Genomic DNA, 22,141 nt, shown 5'->3' with positions numbered 1-22,141 from the left:
GAGAGAGAGTTTGGAGACGACTTATTATGAGTTGGATTTCAAACTTCTTCCGACTGTGTCACGACGAGCGTAGTTTCATTTTAAAACAGCATTTGAGAGAAAGCCCTGTCTCGGTTTCGCATTAGAAGTCTATGCACTTGAACTTGAACTGAACTGAACTGAAACTTTCACTACATTGTTAGCAGAATTATCTGGATGACAGTCAGTCGACAGAGAAGGGGCTTGGATAGCAACATCTCTTCCAAAAACAAAGAAAGCAACCACAATTTTGGAGACTCAATGGAACTAGTACTAGAGCTAGATGGACGGATGCGTTAATCAGTTTCTGGTAACGTCTGTGTGAATTAATCATCACAGTTGTAAAAACTAATGCCTAGTCTATATTTTCTATAGAGCAGGGGTCCCCAATCCGTTGTTTGGGAGCTGCCACAAAATGTATTATAATTCTAAGCATTTTCGGTCTTTGTGCTGAAATAGTTTTGCGGTTAAAAAAAAAAGCGGCAAAAAAAGCTCCAAAACGTTCGATGAAAATGAAACAAAAACATGACGAAACAACTGATGCAAAAGTAACAAAAAGGGATTCAAAAAGAACAAAAACATTTCCAAAATGTAAGAAAAATGCTGCAAAAGAGCGACAAAAACGTGCTGGAAAAGCAATAATAACACAACTAAATAAAAAAGCAAAAAAAAATGCATGATTAAAGAGTGATGAAAAACTACGAAAACACGACACAAAAAAGCTTCAAAAACGCGGCAAAACAGCGGCGACAACATGTCAAAAAAGTTATCAGTTTTGTAGGTCTTAAATTTCAAATAAGGCCTTAGTCTGGCCTATAGGCTGTAAGATCTGAGGGCAAGAAGCTTTTAGATTAGGGTAAAGCCTACCTGGAGAGATTGTGCTCTATGACTCTATGCTTCTGAAAATATGACTTATTTAGATGGATGACATCAGTTGCAAGTTCATTAGTTTCATAATTATCATTTTATTTCAGTAAAGCAGCAATTTTAATGTTGGGCAGAAAAGACATAGAAGATGGTAACGTTCCACAGCAGTTTGACTCATTTCCCCTTGACTTTACATGGTCGGCACAGCAACAGTTTAAAATTGCTGTCACTTCCTGTCAGTGTCAAATAAGGAAGTGAAACTATAAACGTCACAAAAATGGACAACTGGGTACAATCTTTAGCAAAATCTTAAACATAATCGTGTTAACTCTGTTTTAGCAAAAATTGTGTCTAATGTGTCACATGCACTTTAAGGCGAGGGTTCAGAGGTCAACTCCCAATAGGTAAGGCTAAGTCCCACAGTTGTTGGTTGTTTATGTGTAAAAGCTTTATAGAAAGAAGTTATCAACCCATAATTTCGCAAAGAGATGGGTTTAGGTTTTGCGCAATTATTCTGTTGAATGAAAGTTTGTTGTGCATATTTAAAACTTTGCAACATTATTGAACGATGCAATCAATGAGAGAAACTCTACAAGCCTACCTCAATTCAAAAATGAAATGGGTTGGGCTTAGTTGTTGGTTCTCTTTATATGTAAAAGCTCCATCAAGTGCTTACATTACGCGAGAAAATTGCAATGCATTTTATGATTGAATAGTTTTTTTGGGGGTGGAAAGTTAAGCATTAAAACATGAGAAACTTTCTTTTTTGTCCCTTTCTTATCTCGGTGTAAAGTGAACACAAATCAATGTACTTTGTCTTGTTTTCCAACTTTTCTCCAATTCAAGCTCCCACCCCAAACAACAGCACCACTGGCAGCAGCACACACTTGTTAAATTGGCTGCCGAGTCCCGAAACAGTGTCCTAAATAATTTGAAGTGTTTTGGAGGCACAAGTGTACGAACAAGGGGCAGACGGATAGAGAGAGAGTCAAGCTGTGCGAAGAATCCTTCACTGTCGATACGTCTGGTCTACAATGCACGGCAAGAGGCGGGGGGACCGAATTAGAGGGGCTTATTGAGAGAAGGAGCGAGCGCCGGAGGGGAGACTTAATGGCGGGCCAAACCTAGAATGGACTGGAGTGGTCTGAAGGATGGGAAGAGGGCCCACAGTGGCAGCCCGGAGTGGAGGTCGTGTCAGGGCTAAGAGGAGTGCGGGAGGGGCTTTGGGGACGGCGGCTGAGGAGGGAGAGGGATTGAAGTGTCTGTCCCCATTGAGTTTTAAAATTCTTACTAAAGTTGTGTGAAAATGTAAATAAAAACATAATTTCCTAATCCTCTGATAAAAGATAAATCCTTAAATGTTATCACTAGGAAACCAAATAAACCGTTTTAGTCGATCATTTGTTGACTTTTTAAAGGTGATATGAATTGGGGACCTTTGAAAATATGACAATTAGGCACACAATTCATTGTATTGAATGTGGCGTAATTTCTCATTTATGTAATGGCAACACTTCTTTACCCTTTTAACCCCCGCCTTAAGCCAGCACATTTTCTCCAGTTCAGCATTATAGATACAGACGGCATCTCGTCATAGAAGAGGGCGTGGCCTCGCTGAGGGGGAAAATAGATTTTTCTCAAAATTGTTTTCCCCCTTAACTGTTTTCAAACATGACCATACATGGGCGATTCCAGGGATGCCGTTTGTATCTATCCAAATCTAAAAGTTTATTTTCGCGCTTTCACAATTTTTTGTCATGTTTTATCGGTGCTTTTTCACAGGTTTTTTTTTGCTTTTTTATCATGTTTTTTATGTTTTTTGTTGCTTAGTCGCTGTTTTTTGCCACTATTTTGTTCCGTTTTTGTAGGGTTTTATTACCGCGTTATTGACATCTTTTGTTGCTTTTTTTAAGCTTCTTTTTGCCGTGTTTTTGACTTTATTTGTTGCGTTTTCATTGCTTCCTTCATTCCTTTTGCGTCACTTTTTCTTGCATTTCCATCCGTTTTTAGTCGTGCTTTGTCGTTTTTTTCATTGCGTTATTGTTGCCTTTCCAGTGCGTTTTCATCTCTATTTCAACGCTTTTTTTCAAGAAGCTTTTAAAGCCAAACTGGAGAAAATGGTGTTGCGAGGCTAAAACTGTTGAGAGAGGGTAACTAAATGTTTAAATTTCACACACAGTAGCCTATATTTCGGTATTTCAGTGTTTCTGATGTGTCACAATGTTTTGTGCCGTTTCCGCTTAGCCCTCATTCAGAACTACTTTCATCGGATGTTTTAGTCAAAGTAATCCTTGGCCTGTCAGGATAACAAATTTGAAGTTCGATATATTGAGGCAGGAAAGTATCGCGATAAACGATGCTATTGACTCTAGCGATACTAGATACTGTCAACTTTCTAAACTGCAATAGACATGAAATATAATGTAACTGAATTTGCTTCAGTTAGAAATCAAAGTTTTGCAAAGAAAAAATAGGGGGTGAATGCTAATCAATGTACAGGCGACAAATATCCAGCCCAAAAATGTATCGTTTATCTGCTACTTATTGAACGATAAGTTGATAGTAATTATCGTGACAGCCCTAAGTAATCCTATTGTAGACCTGATTCAGCCCAAGTTTAGACCTAGCGCTGTCGTAGGCCTGGTTTAGTTCTGGTAGTAAACATAGACGGCTCATTTGAAAAGCTTGAGAACCGGCTGGTCTCAAGAAGTATATTCTTTTATATGTTAAATGACATATTGTATCACTATGATGGCTACATTTTAGAATTCAATGCGAGTGTATATCTTTGAAAAGAAAAAAGACAGAAAGTGGGTATAATTGTTTCTTTCGTTTTCCACCGTCCCAACTTTTTTGTGCAATTCAGCGGTAGTCAAGGATACCAGCAAAACCTACCCAGCAGCATCTCCCGACGTCTCGGCTTTATCGATTTGAAAAGTTGAGGCTTGAACACTTTGTGACACTTCTGAAAAAAACAAGTATGCATCGCAAAACATAACCTCAAGAGCAGAACAAGAAACTGGCATCTTCTTTAGCACAAAATTGCCCTTGAGGAGACACTCAGATATGGAAAGTCTGCAAAGCGCTCATAGGCATAATGATAACGATGACCTCTGTGGGAAAGGATGAGTAGAGGAAATGATTGACCCAACAGAATGAGGGTGACAGATCAACACAGAGCCAAGTGGAGTCAAGGTAAAATCGAGAATGTTTATATTTTTCCATACGGGCGCTGCATCGCTTATCGAGATGCCATTGATTCATAAAGCCATCTGCTCACTCTCTGTACAATTCATTGAAAAGGGGAAGTGTATGGAATCTCAAGCGAAGGGCACTTGGCTTTTTTGATGCGCGGAGTCTGGAAGCGCCCGATTTGTAGCATCTTTAAGAATGAACGGCGCCGATGATTTAATCGAATGCTTTGATGCCTGCCTTCAAACAGAAATGGAAAAGAAAAAAAAAAAAAAAAAAGAACTCTCCCTTTCACCCTCCTCCATCTTTTTTTTTTTTTTTTTTTTCACTTTGTCTTCTTCATCTTCACAGATTCGGTGCAAGAGTGCCCGCGCAATTGCCATGGAAACGGAGAGTGCAATTCCGGAGTGTGCCACTGCTTCCCGGGATTTCACGGAATGGACTGCTCCAAAGGTACAGGGGTCGTCTTTGTCCTGCAGCATCACATGACATTACAAGGGGAGTAGAGGAAGAGCATTGTGATTTTTTTTTTTTTTTCTCCGTCGAGCGAGAGTTTAGAAGAGAAAAAGAAGCTGTTGTTTTGGGACGTGTTGGCATTTTATAATAGTGAAACTGCCACGATAACACAGGCAAGGTCATCTGCTTCCATTCAGAGCTGCATGTTAACGCGCTATCAAATTGGAAGAGCCATTTTAACGGATAACAATGTAATGTCATCCAGAAAACGACGCAATGCCTCCTTTCCTTGAGATCTTATTTATTAGGTGCAAAAAAATAGGCCCTTGGTTTAGTTAAATGCTCTGACACGCTTGAAAAGTGAAAATAAATGTGCTCTGTAATCTGAATTTTTTTCATTTGTTGCTGTGAAATTTAATATATAATCGCTATTGCAAAAAACATACTACTAGATATGTTCTCAAGATAGTTAAGGGCTATTAATTTATCCTTGCTAATACTGCATTCAAGGGGAACGTGTCAGCTTGACTTTTTTTGGGGTTTTTCATTCATTGTTTTTTATTATTATTTCTTAGAACACCCCAAGGGGACATACAAAACAGCACACAATGACAAAAAAAAACAAAAAAAAAAAAACAAAGCAAAGCAGCAGCATAATAATACTAAAATGTTAAATACTACTTTGTTTACATACACACATATGACGTATATGCACATACAGTATATCTACATACAACATATTTACACAGTATACATATACATGTATAAATGTCAGCCCGAACCCGAAACAAACCCGACGTAATTAATTATTTCTTTAACCCGAATGACGGGTCGGGCTCGGGCCGGGCTCGGGCTCGGGCCTAAAATCTAACCTGTAATGCACATACATTACACATATGCACACATTCATACACGTACACATATACATACATATACCTCATACATACACACAAATATACGCCTCTGCATATACATGTTCTTACACATCTACCATAGTTTGTGAATATATGCATACAAATATAATTAATAACCAACAAATTCTCAGTATAAATTCCTATATTTAGTTAGTGGTTCTCAACTGGTGGGACGGGAACATTTTCAGTGGGTCGCAAACCTTTTCCAGGGTACTTTTTTCAACCTGTATCTTCTATAAAAGCATAAACGTCTTAAAAATGACAGCTGTTTGGGTCATAATGTCAGCTTTGTAGGTTTATGTGATGTTGATTGAAGATTAATCTGTGAAGAAAACACAGTGTTTCACTTGATATATTAGAAATGTAATTCTTATTTGCGTCGCGGCTTGCCATCCCAATTGAGAACCACTGCTATAGAACATCAAAAAGTACTTCCATAAGTATTGGATTGGGATTTTTAAGTGTTGGATTACGTGGTGATCTGCATTTTCACATTGACTTCCAAAACAAAACTTTCTGAATGTATTTTAATAGTTCGACAATAATTCATTTGTAGCAGTGCAGGTGTTCTGTAGCTTTTAATTCAATTTTGCTAATATTTCTCACAGATTGCGAAAAGTACCCGGTATTGGCTGCACGCGTCTCCTGTCAGATTTAAAGCCAGCCGTCCAATTACACTATAGCGGACCCATTTTGGCTTGGAGCGGCTGGCAGTAGCGGGGATTAGTCGGACTAAGATGGCGCGTGGCCTTAGGTGGAGGAGCTGAGATGAGATGACTGATGATGAATGGCAGCTCGAGCCTTAGCCCAGAGTCCCCCCTCCCGCCGCTGACTCTCCATACGCTCACCTGGGAGAGACAGCATTTGATGAATAGTTTAGTTACCTGGGCCTGTAATTACTCTTCATGTCATGGCCGCTCTCCCGCACCTTAACCACTCAATTCAAGCGAGGTGAGGCGGCGAAGGAGGCTGGCCAATTGCGGCTTTTATGAATCCCAAAAAAGCCTATTAATTGAGTTCAACGCTTTAATTCCTCCCCTTCCATTCTAATGTTCTGTGTCTCTGTTCCTCCAGCGGCGTGTCCGGTGCTGTGCAGCGGGAATGGGCAGTACGACAAGGGCTCCTGCGTGTGCTACAGCGGATGGAAGGGTCCCGAATGCGACGTCCCCATCACACAGTGCATTGACCCTCTCTGTAGTGGCCACGGGACATGCACCGACGGCAACTGTGTCTGCTCTATTGGATACAAGGGAGCCAACTGTGCAGAGGGTAAGAGAGGTGGGCTTAGGAGTTCAAAATATCACTTTATTCGCCATCTCCACCGTGATTATCGTGTGCTTTCATTAGTATTGCTTTGTTCTGTCAGCAGGAAGACACACGATGTTTCAATGGTTGTGTGTTTTTAGGGAAACAACCCAGAAACAGATCAATATTTTAGTGTTTTCAGCTATATAGTCGTCCAGGTGTTTTCTATCGCTGAGATTCAAATATCAATGACTGGATATCAGCCCAGTCCAGTTGACGATCGCATTACACTGTATTGCAAACGTGGTGGATGTCTTCACAGTGCAAATGCTTCTCGCCATGGACATATTGCCAAAATGGTCTATTATTTTAAGACTTGCACGTCCATCAGGTGCATGCACAACGCAGACAGCTCCAAGCTTGAGTGACTGTCAGCTGTGTCTATATAGAGATAAAACATTGAACACATCACTGATTTTATTAAGGCTTGAAATCGCTTGGTATTGATCCCGGCAAAGAAAGATCTTTGCCATTTCGATGGGTCAACATTAGGGGGAGCAAAGCAGAAAGGCAAAAGTGTAGGGATGGTGGGGGAATTTAATAAAAGACCGTGCCGAGGGTGGGGACGGGGGAACAAAGGATCAAACAGGCAGCAGACGACACAAGAGCCGCACTACAAGGTCAGCATTTTTACACGATCCGCAAACCCTCCTTGCACGGGTCTCGAATCTTATATTCATCACGGCGGAGTCCCTCAAACAATTTACCTGGAGTGCCTGCGACATGAAAATCGATAAGTGTGATCTGGCGTTTCTGCCGGGCAAACAGAAAATCGAGGGCCGCGGAGGTTATGCGCGGACTCCTGCGTGTGCGTTTGTGTGTGGGGGTCAACCATGCACGGCGAAGGGGAGGGGATGGGGGGGCTTGTCTGACAAAAAGGACAAGAAAAAAAGAGTGTGAGAGAGAGAAAGGAGGAGGAGGAGGAGGAGGAGAGGGTGAATGGGTTGGTGGGCGCTGTGCCGCGAGGAGGTAATTTGTCAAATTGGTTTTCACTCACCGCTCGGACTCGGAGCTGCCTGTCAACCTGGCAGACTGACAGTGTCCGACTCTGCTGCGTATTACAATAAAACGCATAGACATCATCGCTGCATCTCGCTGACAAGAGCTCACAGCAAATAAGCACAACAGCGTGGCTCATTCAGATAGCAGCCGCGCCTAATTTAGAGGATGTGTCCGCGTCATTTTGTGTCATTTCATTAGCACTTGTGTGTGAAGCCATTAATAGTACAATGCTGGACTAATAAATAGTGATGTCACCCAGATTGAGCAGCAGAAGTCGCCAGCCAGAAGTGATTATTGTACAGTATGAAGGGTGGAAATCAGGCATACAAAAAGTGGCTGAATGAAGCTGGTGTTGCTAGATCACTAATAGAGGGCTTTAAGTTTATATTATATTTATATCATAAGTTATCATATAATGTAGGATGCGCTATTTGTGGAACTACAACAAAAGTTTAAGCTGCGTCTGAGGACACTGCCACAAGTTTTACTGAATTTGAAAGTCAGTTCTGAGCTTTAAAGCAGAACTGAGTAACTTTTGCCCCTAGAGGCGACAAGCGCCACTGCAAGTGTCATGGCATGTTGCGTTTTTTACTCATTAATTGTCCGTGAGAGTAAATACGCTGACAGAAAAGAGAGTTACAGAGGGAGGGAGGGATATTGTACATTGCGCCACAATTCAATTACACAATGGAGATATTTTGGCTGTAAATACTGCTGAAGTGGCCCACAGTTAGTTCTGCCCATTAGCCTGTTAGCTTCTTCTGATTGTGATGAGCAAAATGTTAATCAACAAAACGAAAGCTGTAGACAGAATGCAGTCTGGACTTGTCATAAACCTCAGAAATGCGAGTCAAAAGTGATTTTGTAAACAACTGAGAACTACGAGGATGATGCTTTCCATTAGTGTGTATTGGGGTTGCCGGGTCGGAGGCAGGGAAAGTTGGAGGCATGGTTTTCTGGCCAGAGACACCAGGGGGAGATGAAAGACCCCCCAATCATCCCATTCACACTTGTATTAACCCCAGAGCGACTACAAAAAGGATTTATTAAAGTAAAAAAGTTACTTAGTTCTGCTTTAACTTCCATTAGCGCTGCTAACTTGTTTGTTGACATGTGCTGGTTTTTGGGAAGTGAGACTCATTTGAATAATCAACATGCAAAAAACAGTATTTGATTTGAACCAAAGTAAGAAGAAAATCTGACAAAATCATATATAGCCTGGCTGGAATTGCTATGGCAACAACCTTAATTTTTCATCATAAGTCTTACATATAGTGTGGTATAGAAAAACCTTGGGCAAGAAGCTAGTGTCTAATATAGTCCAGACGCATTTAAATTGCTTTTCAAAGAGCAGCATCTTCAAAACGGCTGTAGGTAAACAAGCTGTCAATCAACTCATTTTATTTACATTGACCCAAAGCGCGCGGTTTTGAAGTCTTTGTGTATTTGAATTTTGAAATATACCCACCGTTCTGCTGAAATATTATTGTTTTTATACTAAGCACTGTGTATTCCTTTTCCTCTGTTCCTAACTGCTGCGCTAATGTCATTTTTATCTGTTCCGTCCGTTCTTTTATGTCTCCCATATTGGTTGGCACAAGCAGTGGATTGCCTGGACCCCACTTGCTCCAACAACGGCATCTGCGTGAACGGAGAATGCCACTGTAAGCCGGGCTGGGGAGGTCTGCACTGTGAGCTGCCCAGAGCCCAATGCCCGGATCAGTGCCACGGACACGGGGCCTTCATCCCCGACACCGGCCTGTGTAGCTGCGATCCCAACTGGATGGGACCAGACTGCTCCATGGGTGAGTTCTCATCATTGTTTCCAAATCGGCTTCAATAGGAAAACAAGGCCATCACCACAACATATTTCGCATCCCCCAAGGACATATGGCTAATTAGTTTATCATTTTATTTTCCTCTGTTCCTGTTTTGAAACAGTGCTTAGATGAAATCATAAAAGCCTCAAATAAACTCAAGTTGCTCAGAAATAGAAATGGAGGGGAAAAAAACACAGAATGAAATATGGCCTGGTTTATTATGTTGGCTATAAAAAAAAATCATATCTCTCAATAGACCGGCAGTGAATATGATTATCACAGCCTCTCTAGATTATAACATTGGATTAAAATATGTGCAAAGGAAGACAATGAGGTTTTATATAGCTTTCTGTGGTGCAGCAGAAGAGAACGCTAAATAATACAGCATAAAACAATGTAATTTATGTATTTCTAAATTTGTGTAATTAGAGGAACATCAATGTTTGCATTAAAGCATTTTCCGAGAGAGATAGAGATACAAGGAGTGCATTTAGAAGTCAGTTTAAGTTATTTATGAAGTAGTCTTTTTAAAGTGGCTGAATGAATGACTTATTTGAGGTATTTAAGCCCTGTTTTACACCCCCAAGTATGTGTTTGACTTAGGAACAACTACTTTTAGGTACTTAAGTCCAAGGATATCTTTCAAAATAGAATGTTCCTGGTACTTAACACAGTTTGTGCCAAAAATAATCTGGTTTGTAGTGACTCTACCTCCGCTCAGCTCAAAGTGGAAACATGAAATAAAATTGTTTGAAACTAAAAGGTACTCCATTAAAGTACTTCTCAGTAGGTTCTCTAAGTGTGCCAGTCCGGTCGACAGTGGTGCAGATAGTAGAGCGTCTAGGGGCGTCTTGTAACCAGAGGGTTGGAGGTTTGAATCCCGCAGGTGCACATTACTGTTGTGACCTTGGGCAGGTAAAGTGCTGCGAGTGCCTAATGTGGGCAGAAAAGCGCTATATAAATGTGACCATTTACCATTTAGTATCTACCTCCGTTGATTAAACAATGACTCAATGTAGAAAGATCAAATAAACTAGCACCATTCCGCTACTATTACTCCTACGATAAAACAAAAGTGTTTTGTAAAAGATGCAGTTCATTTTCGAAGCATTTAAAATATATAGTATGAAAAGGAAACGGCCTTCTGTTACACTGTGTTGGTTTGTTTTCTTGTTTGTACCTGTTCATGTCCTTGTTTTATTTTGACATGTCTTTGTGAATTGCCTTCCCCGCCCTAATGTGTTTCACCTATGCCACATTCCCATGTATTTCTACCCCTGTGTGTCCCTTGTTTTCATGTCCGAGCCCTGTCTGTGAGTTTGGTTCTTCAATTGCCCCTGCTTTATTTTGGGTTTTTGTTATTCTTCATTAAATCAGTTTGGTTGCAGTCTGCATTTTTTGGCCCTTCTACTTTAAACTGTGACAGAATGAACTGACCAGAAAGGGAAATACAGGAGGGAATATGGCACATGTGAAGCACATTAGGGCAGGCCAGGCAATTAGCAAGAGGGAACTCAAACAGAAATTAACAAAGACATGTCAAAATAAAACAAGGACATGAAAAGAACAAGAAAACAAACTAAAACAGGGCAACAGAAGATCAGAAGGCAGATCACGACATACGGTGCTTTATTGTCAGTACAACAGCATTTGTCCTCTACATTTGACCCATTTTTCCATCAACACCCACCCAAGTGTTGATCCAGGCTAATGATCATAACCAACTGGCTGGAGGATTCTCCTATTGTGCATGTTTTGGGGGTGATGGGGGAAACTGGAGCACCTGGATGAAACCCATCCAGACACATGATAAGCCATATTCAAACTCCACGCTGAAAGGCCCCCATAAGCAGGGATTTGAATCCAGCACCCTCTTGCTGTGAGCTAATGAACGCTAACGTGCTGCTGCTATGGCTGAGTGAAATGTTTCCAAAGGATTCATATTTCACAGCTTTACCATGCTTTTAGATAACTGTATATTTTCAGCTTGTATGGTAAGTGGCACAACCCTGAACTCTACACAAATCCTTCCCCTCTCATTTTGCACACCTGTTTTGTCGCAGGCAACAAGAGCTTTAACTTTAATATAGACGGCATTGTTCCCCACCGCAGGCTCCCACAGCGTGACGCTGTATCAAAACATCAGTATGTACCGGGATCCCTGCTCACCGGGGGTCCACAGCACTCGAGCTCTGCTGTCACATCCCACCACACGCACTGTCTGCTCAAGTGAGGCTCTGACAATAATAGAGACGTGGGGAGTAGTCAGAGCAGGGATTGGAAATCACAATTGATTGTAATTGAAGCTATGACGGTGATTTTTGTTGGCGTTGTTATAAACTGCTTACGTGTTAGCTAAACTTTTAAACTTCATTCGCTGGGCAGAATGTGTGCTGTTGATTATTCACGATGACATTGAGATGCGTTATATGCCCTGGCACCTTTCTTTCAAAACAAGCATTAACTTCCTAGTCGCTAGTTTCCTACTGTTCGTCCTTCCGACCTTTAGATCCATATTAATGGTTTGGATCATCTGCCTTCCAGACAACAGGGAGAATTTATTTGGTTGAAGCTAATAAAGATGCACATAGCTGATGCAGAGGTCAGTGATAAAGTTTTCTTTTGGATACACTTTCTGTGGTGGCTGCCAGTTTTTCAGCGCATTTAAGAAATAGGATTACTCTACAATTATTCACTCACTTATACATCATGTTTATGTTCATAAGCAAGAGACGTAAGGACAGCAATAGACCACTTTAAAACTGAGATAGAGACGGACATCGTTTCTGCTTGCATAATAAACCCCACTCACTTAAATGTGTCAAGACATAGAAACAAATGTTATTTACTCCTGTCAGTGGTCAGAATGCTGCTCCAGATTGATGCATGAGTTGTAGCTTTAAAATGATTGTGCACCAACTTCCTAAACCAACAAGTTCCGTACAGCTTGCCAAAACCCCCTGATCCATGCGATTCAATCAGCGCGAGAAAAAACAAGTCGCTCACCAAAACTTTATAACAGATGCAAGCCACTTCCTTAATCAAAGTGACACACTCATCAGGCCTCTCCCCAAAAAAATGTCCCCAATTTTGGTCTCTCTATCAATAACAGCGCTCTGTCACCTCGCAATATCCACACTGTCTGAGTTATTTTAGACAGCGACCACTTCTCCAAACAACACATCCGTCAAGACTACATAATGGCTTCTTTCACCTAAAAACTCAGCTCATCTTCACTCATCCGTTTTGGTCTCTAAAACTTTGATCCATGTCTTTGCCAACAGTTTTATTGTACATCATCTTGAGAAGGAAGTTTTGAGGAACTTTGAGTCCTTGTTTTTGGATCCATCAACAAACGTATAGTAATAATCCAATGTGTCTCAAATTGTGGTTTAGAACAATTTACTAAATCATGGTTAAGTCTTTTTTTTTACCTGGTTTAGACCTGACAAAGTCCTTTTCTAGACCTTTTTGATTTGATGGGACTCTATATATGACTCTGTGCTATCATCATGACTATCTGGGTCCCATGGTTGCATGACAAAAACCCATATGGTTCACTGTCTTCAGCAGAATAAAACAAAAGTTTGAATGGTAGACTAGGAGCAATTGTTTGGTGTATACCTTAAACTTCTATTCCCATACCAAGTACTACATATTACACCTTATTGCGTGGATGAAGACTGGATCAAAGCTGAATGTTGGGCTCTTAATCTCTTCACTATACCTTTCACCTTCCCCAGTAAATCCTAAAAAAGAAAAAAGAAAAGGGATAGGGGCTTTCCCAGCACGACCAGGCCTAGACCCAGATCATCAAGCTTTAACATTCAACATCAGACTAAATTGGTTCTAAAAAAAAAAGGGTCTTAAGGAGATCTAAAGAAGCAGATGACCATGAGCACCACATAAAGATCCCCAAGTGGTTTGAGAATCTCTGACTTCGACCGCAGTTTCTTCTATTAACTAGATATAGACAAATCTGAATTAACCTTGAAAAATGATGCAGATAGTCAGTAGAAAACAATCAATAGGAGCTTGATAATAACCCACATAAATGAAAGCCTTATTGTGTATTCATCCGTCTTAAACACATCTTTGGTCTCCATTGTTATCACTTATCAGCCCTAAAGCTGCTTATTTCTGTGCGTCCAGTCTCCTCCCTGTATCGAGCCTCCTCCCGCACTGTACAATGAATTACACTTTAAATCTCATATAAATCCCATCTTTGCCACTGTTTTTAATGTGTGACTAATGATGTGTTACAGTGTTGGTGTGATTAATATTGACTTTTATAGGCATCGTTAATGTGCTGCATATATTTCTCCACGCTATTGTTTTTTTTTCTCGCCTTTGGGTTATGTACGTACAATTGGCCCAGTAAATTTATAAGCTGCCCTGCAAAAGCCATTAGCACGCAGCTACTGCAAAATGGTTGTGTTTGCAAATTTTCTTTATAGCTGGATATTAAAACGGAGAGGAAATTAAAAGTTAAAAGTGCGGTCAGTCTTAAGATGCAGCATGTAAATACTGTCTACGGTTGTCCTGTAGGGGCATCCGGTTGTCTCTACGCATGTCGAGGCGAGACTAAAGGTCAGGTGACATTATGGGGAGAGAAAAGAGACAAGATACTGTATCTCATTGCCATTGAAATACGAAAGGCAATGCATGATAGATACATCTCTAATCCCAAAGAAATAGAATATGGTAATAGAATAGTAGCAGAAGTTGGAACAAGTAACAAGCCCTGCCTGTATAACAATCCTGTATAAAAGTGATGGCACCCTGGCAAATGCAAGCTATATTAACTGTTCAGAATAGGGATCATGTAGAGATAGGGGTGAGGATAAGGCAGCTCAGGTGATTCAGCAATCTAGCAATAGCTGTCAACATCTATGCATAATAGCTCAGTTGGTCCCCTTATCCAAAAATCAGATGTCCTGACCAAGCTCCATCAGTGCATACTCTCATTGTGTCATTGGGCAAAATGGCATGTTAAAATTATGTATTTCCTCCTCCTTCATGTTCCAACAATGTCCTAATGTGCAGAATGAGCCCAGACCTGTTCACCACAACTGCCTCTAAAATCCTGCACTGTTACTCAAAAAGTTGTTACTTTGGGTCCGAATTGCCGTCATGCACAAGCTTAATATAGAAGGTGCAGTTACACGTATGACCTGAGGTGGCGTATGGGACCTTTCAGCTACTCGCGGTTATATAGGTGGTTAGCATGGTGTCTTAACTTTCCATCCCAGTGGCCTCTAGGACGCTCCAGATCAAATGTTTTTTATGGTGCTGGTAGGTTTTCCCTTCTGATGGAACCATCTCCATGGTTACGCATACATTCAGCGGTGAAAACCTACCAGCAACTCACAAAACATTTGAGCATCCTTACCACGGGGATGGACGGTAAAGGCGTTACTGAAAGGTCAAATACACACTGTTTTTTTTCTCATAATGCACCTTTAATGCTAGTGTGTGGCTGCTTGTGTGACTGGGTGAGTGGTTCCTTTGAAGCAGAGAGTTTTGAGTGTCCAGTGGAGGTAGGAAAGCAGCATATGAAAATAACGATTGCACCTTTTCTTCTTTTTTGTTGCTTTTTAATGCGGTTACGTATAAAGTGACACTGTGCTTTTTAATGCAGCACTTAAGCGGTACAGATTTTACATATTCCTTCAGTCTTGCATTGTTGATTTGATAGGAAGATTGCTACTTACCCACAATAAGCTGTGCGTAAAAGCCCTGGGTGTTGCTAAAACGTGTACCAATAAAACTGTGATGGCTGCGTGGCAAGAACCTTCACAGTATTTATCTGTTTTAGTTTTGTTTGTTTTTTTCAAGCATTGCAGATCCATTCTTGTCATCAGACTTGTAACACGTCTTTCTTGCTCGTCCGCAGAGGTGTGCTCGGTGGACTGCGGGACTCACGGCGTGTGCATGGGAGGCGCCTGTCGCTGCGAGGAGGGCTGGACTGGGGCGGGCTGCGACCAGCGAGTGTGCAACCCGCTCTGCATCAAACACGGCACCTGCAAAGACGGCAAGTGCCAGTGCCACCAGGGCTGGAACGGCGAGCACTGCACCATCGGTAAGATATGCAGGGCGTGTGTGTCTTTGAGAGCTTGGAGACAGAGCGAGTGCGGTTGTCAACACACGGGAAAAGGAAGAAAGAAAAAACACCGAGCACAAAAAACTAAAGTGTTAGCTATTTTACACGTTGTTAGAGGAATATGGAAATAAGATGCCGAAGCAGAGAGGAGCGACCTTAGGGAGCTGAGGAGGGGGCCGGAGCAGGAGGTAAGTCAACAGAAAAAGTCGCGTCTCAGAATTCGGGGTTGAGAGGATTACAAAAGAGCAAGTTTAGCCCGATTTTAGGCTCCTCTCAACTGCAGACCCCATGAGTTTTCCCTCTTACGGCCTTTGAACGCCACCAAAGTTGAAGTGATGAAAGGTTTAAAGAAAACTCCTCACCTCACTGTGATCAGACCAGAGCTCTCACTGCGCCGAATGTGTATGTGTGCGTGCGTCTAAGTTTCAGTCACTCTTGTCTCCTACTGGGTGTCACTTTGGACAGATGAGATGCGTTTGATTCACCCACCCGTGCTTTTTCTTTTTTTTTTCTTTTTTTTTGGAGACGCACCCCGGTCCCGTTCCTCTGTCACCTCAAAGGCACGCCCCTATAGCACATACATATGCACAGGGGAGCAGCTCTCATCTCCTCGTCTCCCCTATTAGAAAGTAGGCCAGCTTTGACTGCAACATCAGCCTAAGAAATGAAAGGGATGTCAAATGCACACTTCACTATAGCACCGAACATCCAGCGGTAGCTTATCTCAACCTGCCTGTTGTTCATTTCAGCTCTGCATGATGTTGCTTGCATTTATTCTAAACCAAAATACTATACTCTCCAGATCTCTTACCTCTTTTGCACGTTTTCTCCCACTGCAGACCATGGGAGCATGGTTGACAAAGCAGGTACCGTATCTGACTCTGTGATCTTGTTTCTTTAGCCTGTGGTGGTAGAAGCTAGCTGCTGCATATGTGGGTTTTGGCCTGGCTTGGCTCTGTAGACTTTGTGGTGCTATCTGTCCATAGACTATTATAGGGGGCGCCATCCTCAATGACAACTCCCCTGCATGTAGCGCATCTCTTATTTAGCGCGCTATGTCGGGGGCTAGCTGTCATTGAGTCTTGATGTGGTGGGGGTACTATAGTAGAGCCTATGGTGTGGTCCTAGCAGTGTGGAGGGGCTGTGCTGTGGATGTGTGCATGTGTGTGTGTGAGCCTAACGTACATCTTAAATACAAAAGCCACTAGAGTCTACTTGGGTATTCAAGACATGCATAGTGTAAAACTGCTCCACACGAGGAGAAAATGATGAAAGCCGTAAAGAAGTTTGGAGGTAATTGGGGAATTTCATAGGCCACTGATGCGACGCTTTAATATGCTGTCAAAATAAGACGCGCTTTGAGACTGTGTGTATATGTTTAGGTATACTTACTGATGGCGGAGTGGGAACAACTTGAATTTGAAGTGTGTGTGACTGTGACTTAAAATATCCTTCTAGTTTCCGCTTGTGTTTTCCCTTCCCCTGTGCTGTGTTTGCCTTAGACAAAGCGCTAAGTGGAGGGTGGGGAAACCAATTTCTCTGAGAAAGAAGGCTGTTCTGTGCTACCCCAAAATAACCATGCCATACCAAAAAAAACGATAACATCCAGGGTCGCAGTTATGGTAAAAATGTCCAGCAATTTTCAGGTTATTTCCAGGTTATTCCATCAGTGGATTTTTTTTTTCAAAGATGAAAACGCCAGGATTCTTCAGGCTCAAATTGTGGTGGTTCAAGGAGCAGGAGACATCATTTTCACACACGGAGTAGCTACCACAGAGCCCAGAATTTAACCTCATTGAGAATCTTTTGGACGTGCTGGAGAAGGCGTGGCCCGGAAGACCGACTCTCCCGTCATCGGTACGAGATCTTGGAGACAAAGGAATTCAACAGTGGATGAAAATAATGCCGCCACAGAAGAAATAATAGTGAATATGACCTTATTGTGATGGCGACTTTCTTCATAACCAGGCAGTGTATCTTGAAATCATCTCACGATCCCAGCTCAGTGTGTCCCGACCTCCACTTTGGGAAACCCCAGGCATGTCTGGCGTGTGAGTCAACAGACGCACCAGACATCGTTTTCAAGACTGCTAAGCCTGTGCCTGGCTCTGTATGGCCACATTATCAGCATAGACCTGTGTTAAAATATATTAGGTGCAACATACAGTATCATAGCTTATCTTATGTCGAACTGAGGTTATCAGTCACTTGCAGTCATTACAAGCGTGATCACATTCAAAATGGCATCATCTCTGACCGTGTTTGCAGATAAAATGGTCCCCCCAGAGATATGGTTTAATAAGGTTTTCTCTCTTGCTTGTCTAGTTTACTCAAGAAAGGAATTATATCATCGAAATGATTTTGTTTCCAAGAGACAGACGCCGTTTGGATCAATAAACAGGACAAACAATGCGGCAATTGACATTCAAGTTGCAATGCTCCCTTTTAAACAACATTTACTTTTGTTTCTTATTTGTTCTGGGCCAAATATGAATCTTTTATTCATTACATGTGTTGTGGAAGATTTTGCGACAAATTATCCAAGCCATTAAATCGGGTTAGCTAAGGTTAAACGCTGCTCCAAACAGTGGGTGAATCTCCCCTCACACATAAGAATACTTAATAGAGACCCTGTGTATCGGGTTACATCCGTCTGACAGTACAGGTCCCTGGCGCGCTGTTGGGACTGTCCTATCGCCCTCTACCACTTAATGAAACTGCTCTCATTGTTTTATGAAGGGACATCCTGGGACACAAAGGTAAATCACAGGGTTAAACAGAGAAAGGTGTGCTAAAAGAGAAGTCAAAGGCACCGGGGCAATGTACAGGACGACGGGCAGAGCAATCAGCGCAGTTTTAAGGCGAGTTATTATTAGCCGTGACACGACTAGATGAGCGGTCTGAACCTGGAAAAGTGCAGCGTAATCTGGTCCGTCTCGGATTTATGGTCGTAACCTTTATATTTCGACCTTTACAGGAGACAGGGATACTTTGATACAGAGGGAATGGAGAGAATAGGGCAAGTTCGGTTACTTTTAAAGCTATGTAGCATCTTCTGTAAATCCAAATTGAAAAAGTGTAATTTGTCATTAGTTAGCAGTGTCACCTCACAACAAGGTGCTGGGTGTGTGCTCATTTAGAGCCTTTTAGTTGAGGTTTTTCCCCCTTTGTCGGTGGATTTCTTAGCTTTTACCATTTTCCCTGACCGACCTAAAGCATCCAGAATGGGCGACTCAGTCAAGAAACGTTTGGCCAAGATCCTGACTCTAGATCTGGTTGGCCATTGCTCCAGTGACATTAGTGTCTTGTTCACATATTCCCTCATAAAAACTATAACGAATTCCAAAGCCTATCAGCATTTAGTAGTTTCCAAGTCTAATTATGCCAGTCCCAAACCTGAATAGAAAGGGTTGTTCAAGGAAACACATGGAGTAAAACGGCCAAATGTTTACTCTTTTGTATTGTATTCTCTTGTCTTGTATTTTTTATTTTATTTTATCAGATTCTTGAAGAATATTTGTCCACTTATTTATGGAATATTTGTACTTTGGCTCAAATACTCCTGCATTTTTATTCCCTTCGGGTTCCATCTATCTGTGCGTCTGTCTTACTCCAAGTATCTTTTCTCCGCTCGTACAGCCCGAGACGTACGCGAGAAGACTGTGAGTGCTGACCCATAACCCAAGGCAATTTTCCCTCCTTTTTAAAGGGATTTCATCAGAGTCCAACTACATTAGCTGGGAGGGTGGACTTAATAGTTTCTGAAATCCCACTTTATTCTAGTTAGTATGAGGGGGTATCGACTAGCCGCCCTGGCATTAAAGAGAGGAGAGGCTCGCGTCGGGCCTGACCGGGCAAGGCGATCAATGCACGCTATGGATTGTCCTGTCCCGGCGCTTCATAAGTATTTGGCGCTTTTTTAAAACGGCAACTCCATTTAACAGGCAATCACTGCTAACTGCCTTTGTAGCCCCGACTCGATAATCAGGGACAGCCCGAGCCGCGCCTGGCTGTTAAATGTTGCTACGTCGCCTTGATGCAGAAAGTGGCAATAATTAAAGTGAAAACCCTATTAACCGAGTCTTCAAGATGAGCGCAGAAAACAAGGTTAAACTTCGAAATGTAAAGCTATCATTTTACTCAAGTACTCTTCTTTAAGTACATTAGGTCTGTAAGAGACCAAAAGTATCTCCATGGTAACATTATATTGCATTTATTGTGGGTTGTGGAAGAAATAGTTGGAGCTACGAATATGCTGCGTTAATATTGAGGGAATGGAAGCACAACTATTTGTACGTTTTTGTGCTCGTCCTAATCTTTAATAAACGAAATTACATGTGTCAGGAAGGGCATCTGGTGTCAAAATATATGCAAAATCAATATTTAGCGCTTACATTTGGAAATAGAGGCATCAAGACAACTCACCTTGTCTGCAAACTGAAGTTTTCGTGAACTCCACTGATGTGAATCCACACCATTGTTGAAAAGGTAGCCTATGTTGCTGCACACTTACAAACACAGATGATATTTATTCAAACTAAATATATAAGGGATTTGCTCTAATGGCAGTTTGTTGTGTTGAGACATGGCTGTGATTTGCTAAAAAGAGGTGCGCTTCAGCAGGAAAAGCTCCATTAAAAGTTTTGTCTGCTTCTCAAACGATTTAAATGGGAGCCACTCCATATTGATGTTACATTGCTGTTATTCGCTCTGTAACATCAATCTGGCTTTTTTTCCAGGATAACCTATACAGTAGTTGCTGACTCGATAATCTGTTCTTGAGTACTAATCAAATTATTTTAAGAAACAACAGTTTATTAGCATAGCATTGCTTCTTATATTTGTCACAGTGGATGCTGGACCTTCTCACCTCTGCACTTCCCTCTATCGCCTGGTGCTTTTGACGTGAGGAAAAGCCATTTGGTGCCTGTTTATTTATTGACTGCCACTGCTTAGACTGCGATCTTTATAACATATTATTTTATTGATTTGACAATTTGTCAAAAACAGGTTGACAAAAACACCTACTGTGCAACTTGGGTAGAAATATATCCATCAGTCCAATTACAATATATCACAAGCTCTCTGTTTTTTGTTATTGGTTACTGGTTATTGTGATGATATTGTTGTGGCAGCCGTTCCATGTCGCCAACGTTTCTAAATTGTAGTTTGTTTGCCCATTTCCCATATGGTCCACAGTACTTCAACTTGGCATAAAACGATGTTGATACAATTTTGCAGTCGCAATACTCTATCTCAAATACACTTTCTGCCTACCTTTCTCTCTCTCTTTTTGAATGGGGCGTCCCCTGTTTATTGAAGGGGAAATCACAATGACAAGTTTGTTTTAGGCGCTTTGTTGCAGCCAGAGAAAACACTGTCATTGTTTGTCATTGCGCCTTTGTCCTGGTCCTTGATTGATTATAATGTGGCAAACTGCCTCGTGTCGGAACTGGAAAGGTGCAGTCAGGAGTGATACGGGACATGATAAGACAGCTTGGAGGGCGTTTGTTTAAAAAGGAGGTTTATTTACGGCATTGTCCCGGTTCATTTATTGAAGATGGTTGGCATACTCTCACTAATTTGTTAGTATAGTCTGAAGGCTGGTGGTTTTTGTTGGATGATCGAGTTTTTTACCTCTTATTTGGCAGAATTTGAGTATTGGCAATTCCTTAACTTGAACTGGTTGGTTTAGTCATTATTTAGCAGTGGCTTAGACTAGTCCTGGTGTCTTTTGGGTTAGTCCTGGTAAAGCACATATTTCACCAGCTTTGGCTGTGTACAGTGAATGCTTAAGCCCCCATTTATTTGCCTCCATCTTATCCATCTCCCACACTAATCTGTCACTTGAACATTACAAATATCCTCTATTGTCTTGCCCATTGCAAAGGCTCAAAACCTCAGAATTCACACAGTAACTACATGGGAACTTGGGAATATCATGGTGACTACAGTAACATGGTAACATGAATAATCACAGCGCTATCCTAGTATAAAACCTGTAGATAACTAGGGAAACATTGTGTGTGTTTGTAATAATATAGAAAACGGTTGCAAAATCATGGACCTCAGCATCGTCAGCTCTTCCCCTTCCACAGAGTGAAATTCTGTCTCCAAATCAATATGTTTATGTATAAAATATTGATCGTATAAAAGCATTTGCTCGTAGCTATCAGTAAACACCACAGTTTGTCTTATATCATAAAATTCAACTCTTCACAGAAAGGAGCATTTCTAACTTGTCAATATTGAACACTAGATTACCCAACAATGTCTCACTGCAGAGGCAACGAAAAGCATTTTATTGCCCGGAGATTTTTATATTGAGGCAATGCAGCTGTGCAGAATCCCAGGCACGTCTGAGATAAATGCTACTAGACTCGAAAATGAAGTCAAGCAGGACTAACAAGATGGAGTGATGTTGGTCTAAAACAGGACTAAACCAGGCTGTTACTACTGTACTT

At 41.5% G+C, this 22,141-nt stretch overlaps 1 protein-coding gene across 16 annotated transcripts in view; it reads left to right on the top strand.

The window, feature by feature from the left end:
• tenm2a (teneurin transmembrane protein 2a) overlaps positions 1 to 22,141 on the top strand; it is a 385,466-nt gene that overhangs the window by 324,250 nt on the left and 39,075 nt on the right. For 7 of the 16 annotated variants that reach the window (XM_079556152.1, XM_079556154.1, XM_079556144.1 and 4 more), the window contains 5 exons: positions 4,429 to 4,530; positions 6,522 to 6,716; positions 9,356 to 9,559; positions 15,471 to 15,656; positions 16,517 to 16,543. In XM_079556152.1, coding sequence (XP_079412278.1) covers positions 4,429 to 4,530; positions 6,522 to 6,716; positions 9,356 to 9,559; positions 15,471 to 15,656; positions 16,517 to 16,543 — 714 coding nt within the window. The remainder of the gene's footprint in view (positions 1 to 4,428; positions 4,531 to 6,521; positions 6,717 to 9,355; positions 9,560 to 15,470; positions 15,657 to 16,516; positions 16,544 to 22,141) is intronic. The other 9 variants (XM_079556155.1, XM_079556147.1, XM_079556146.1 and 6 more) reach the window with 3 other exon arrangements.

The sequence above is a fragment of the Gobius niger genome (assembly GCF_951799975.1).
Source record: "Gobius niger genome assembly, chromosome: 5".
NCBI lineage: Eukaryota > Metazoa > Chordata > Actinopteri > Gobiiformes > Gobiidae > Gobius > Gobius niger.
The sequence above is the reverse complement of the archived record's forward strand: the minus strand, read 5'-3'. Positions and strand labels throughout refer to the sequence as shown.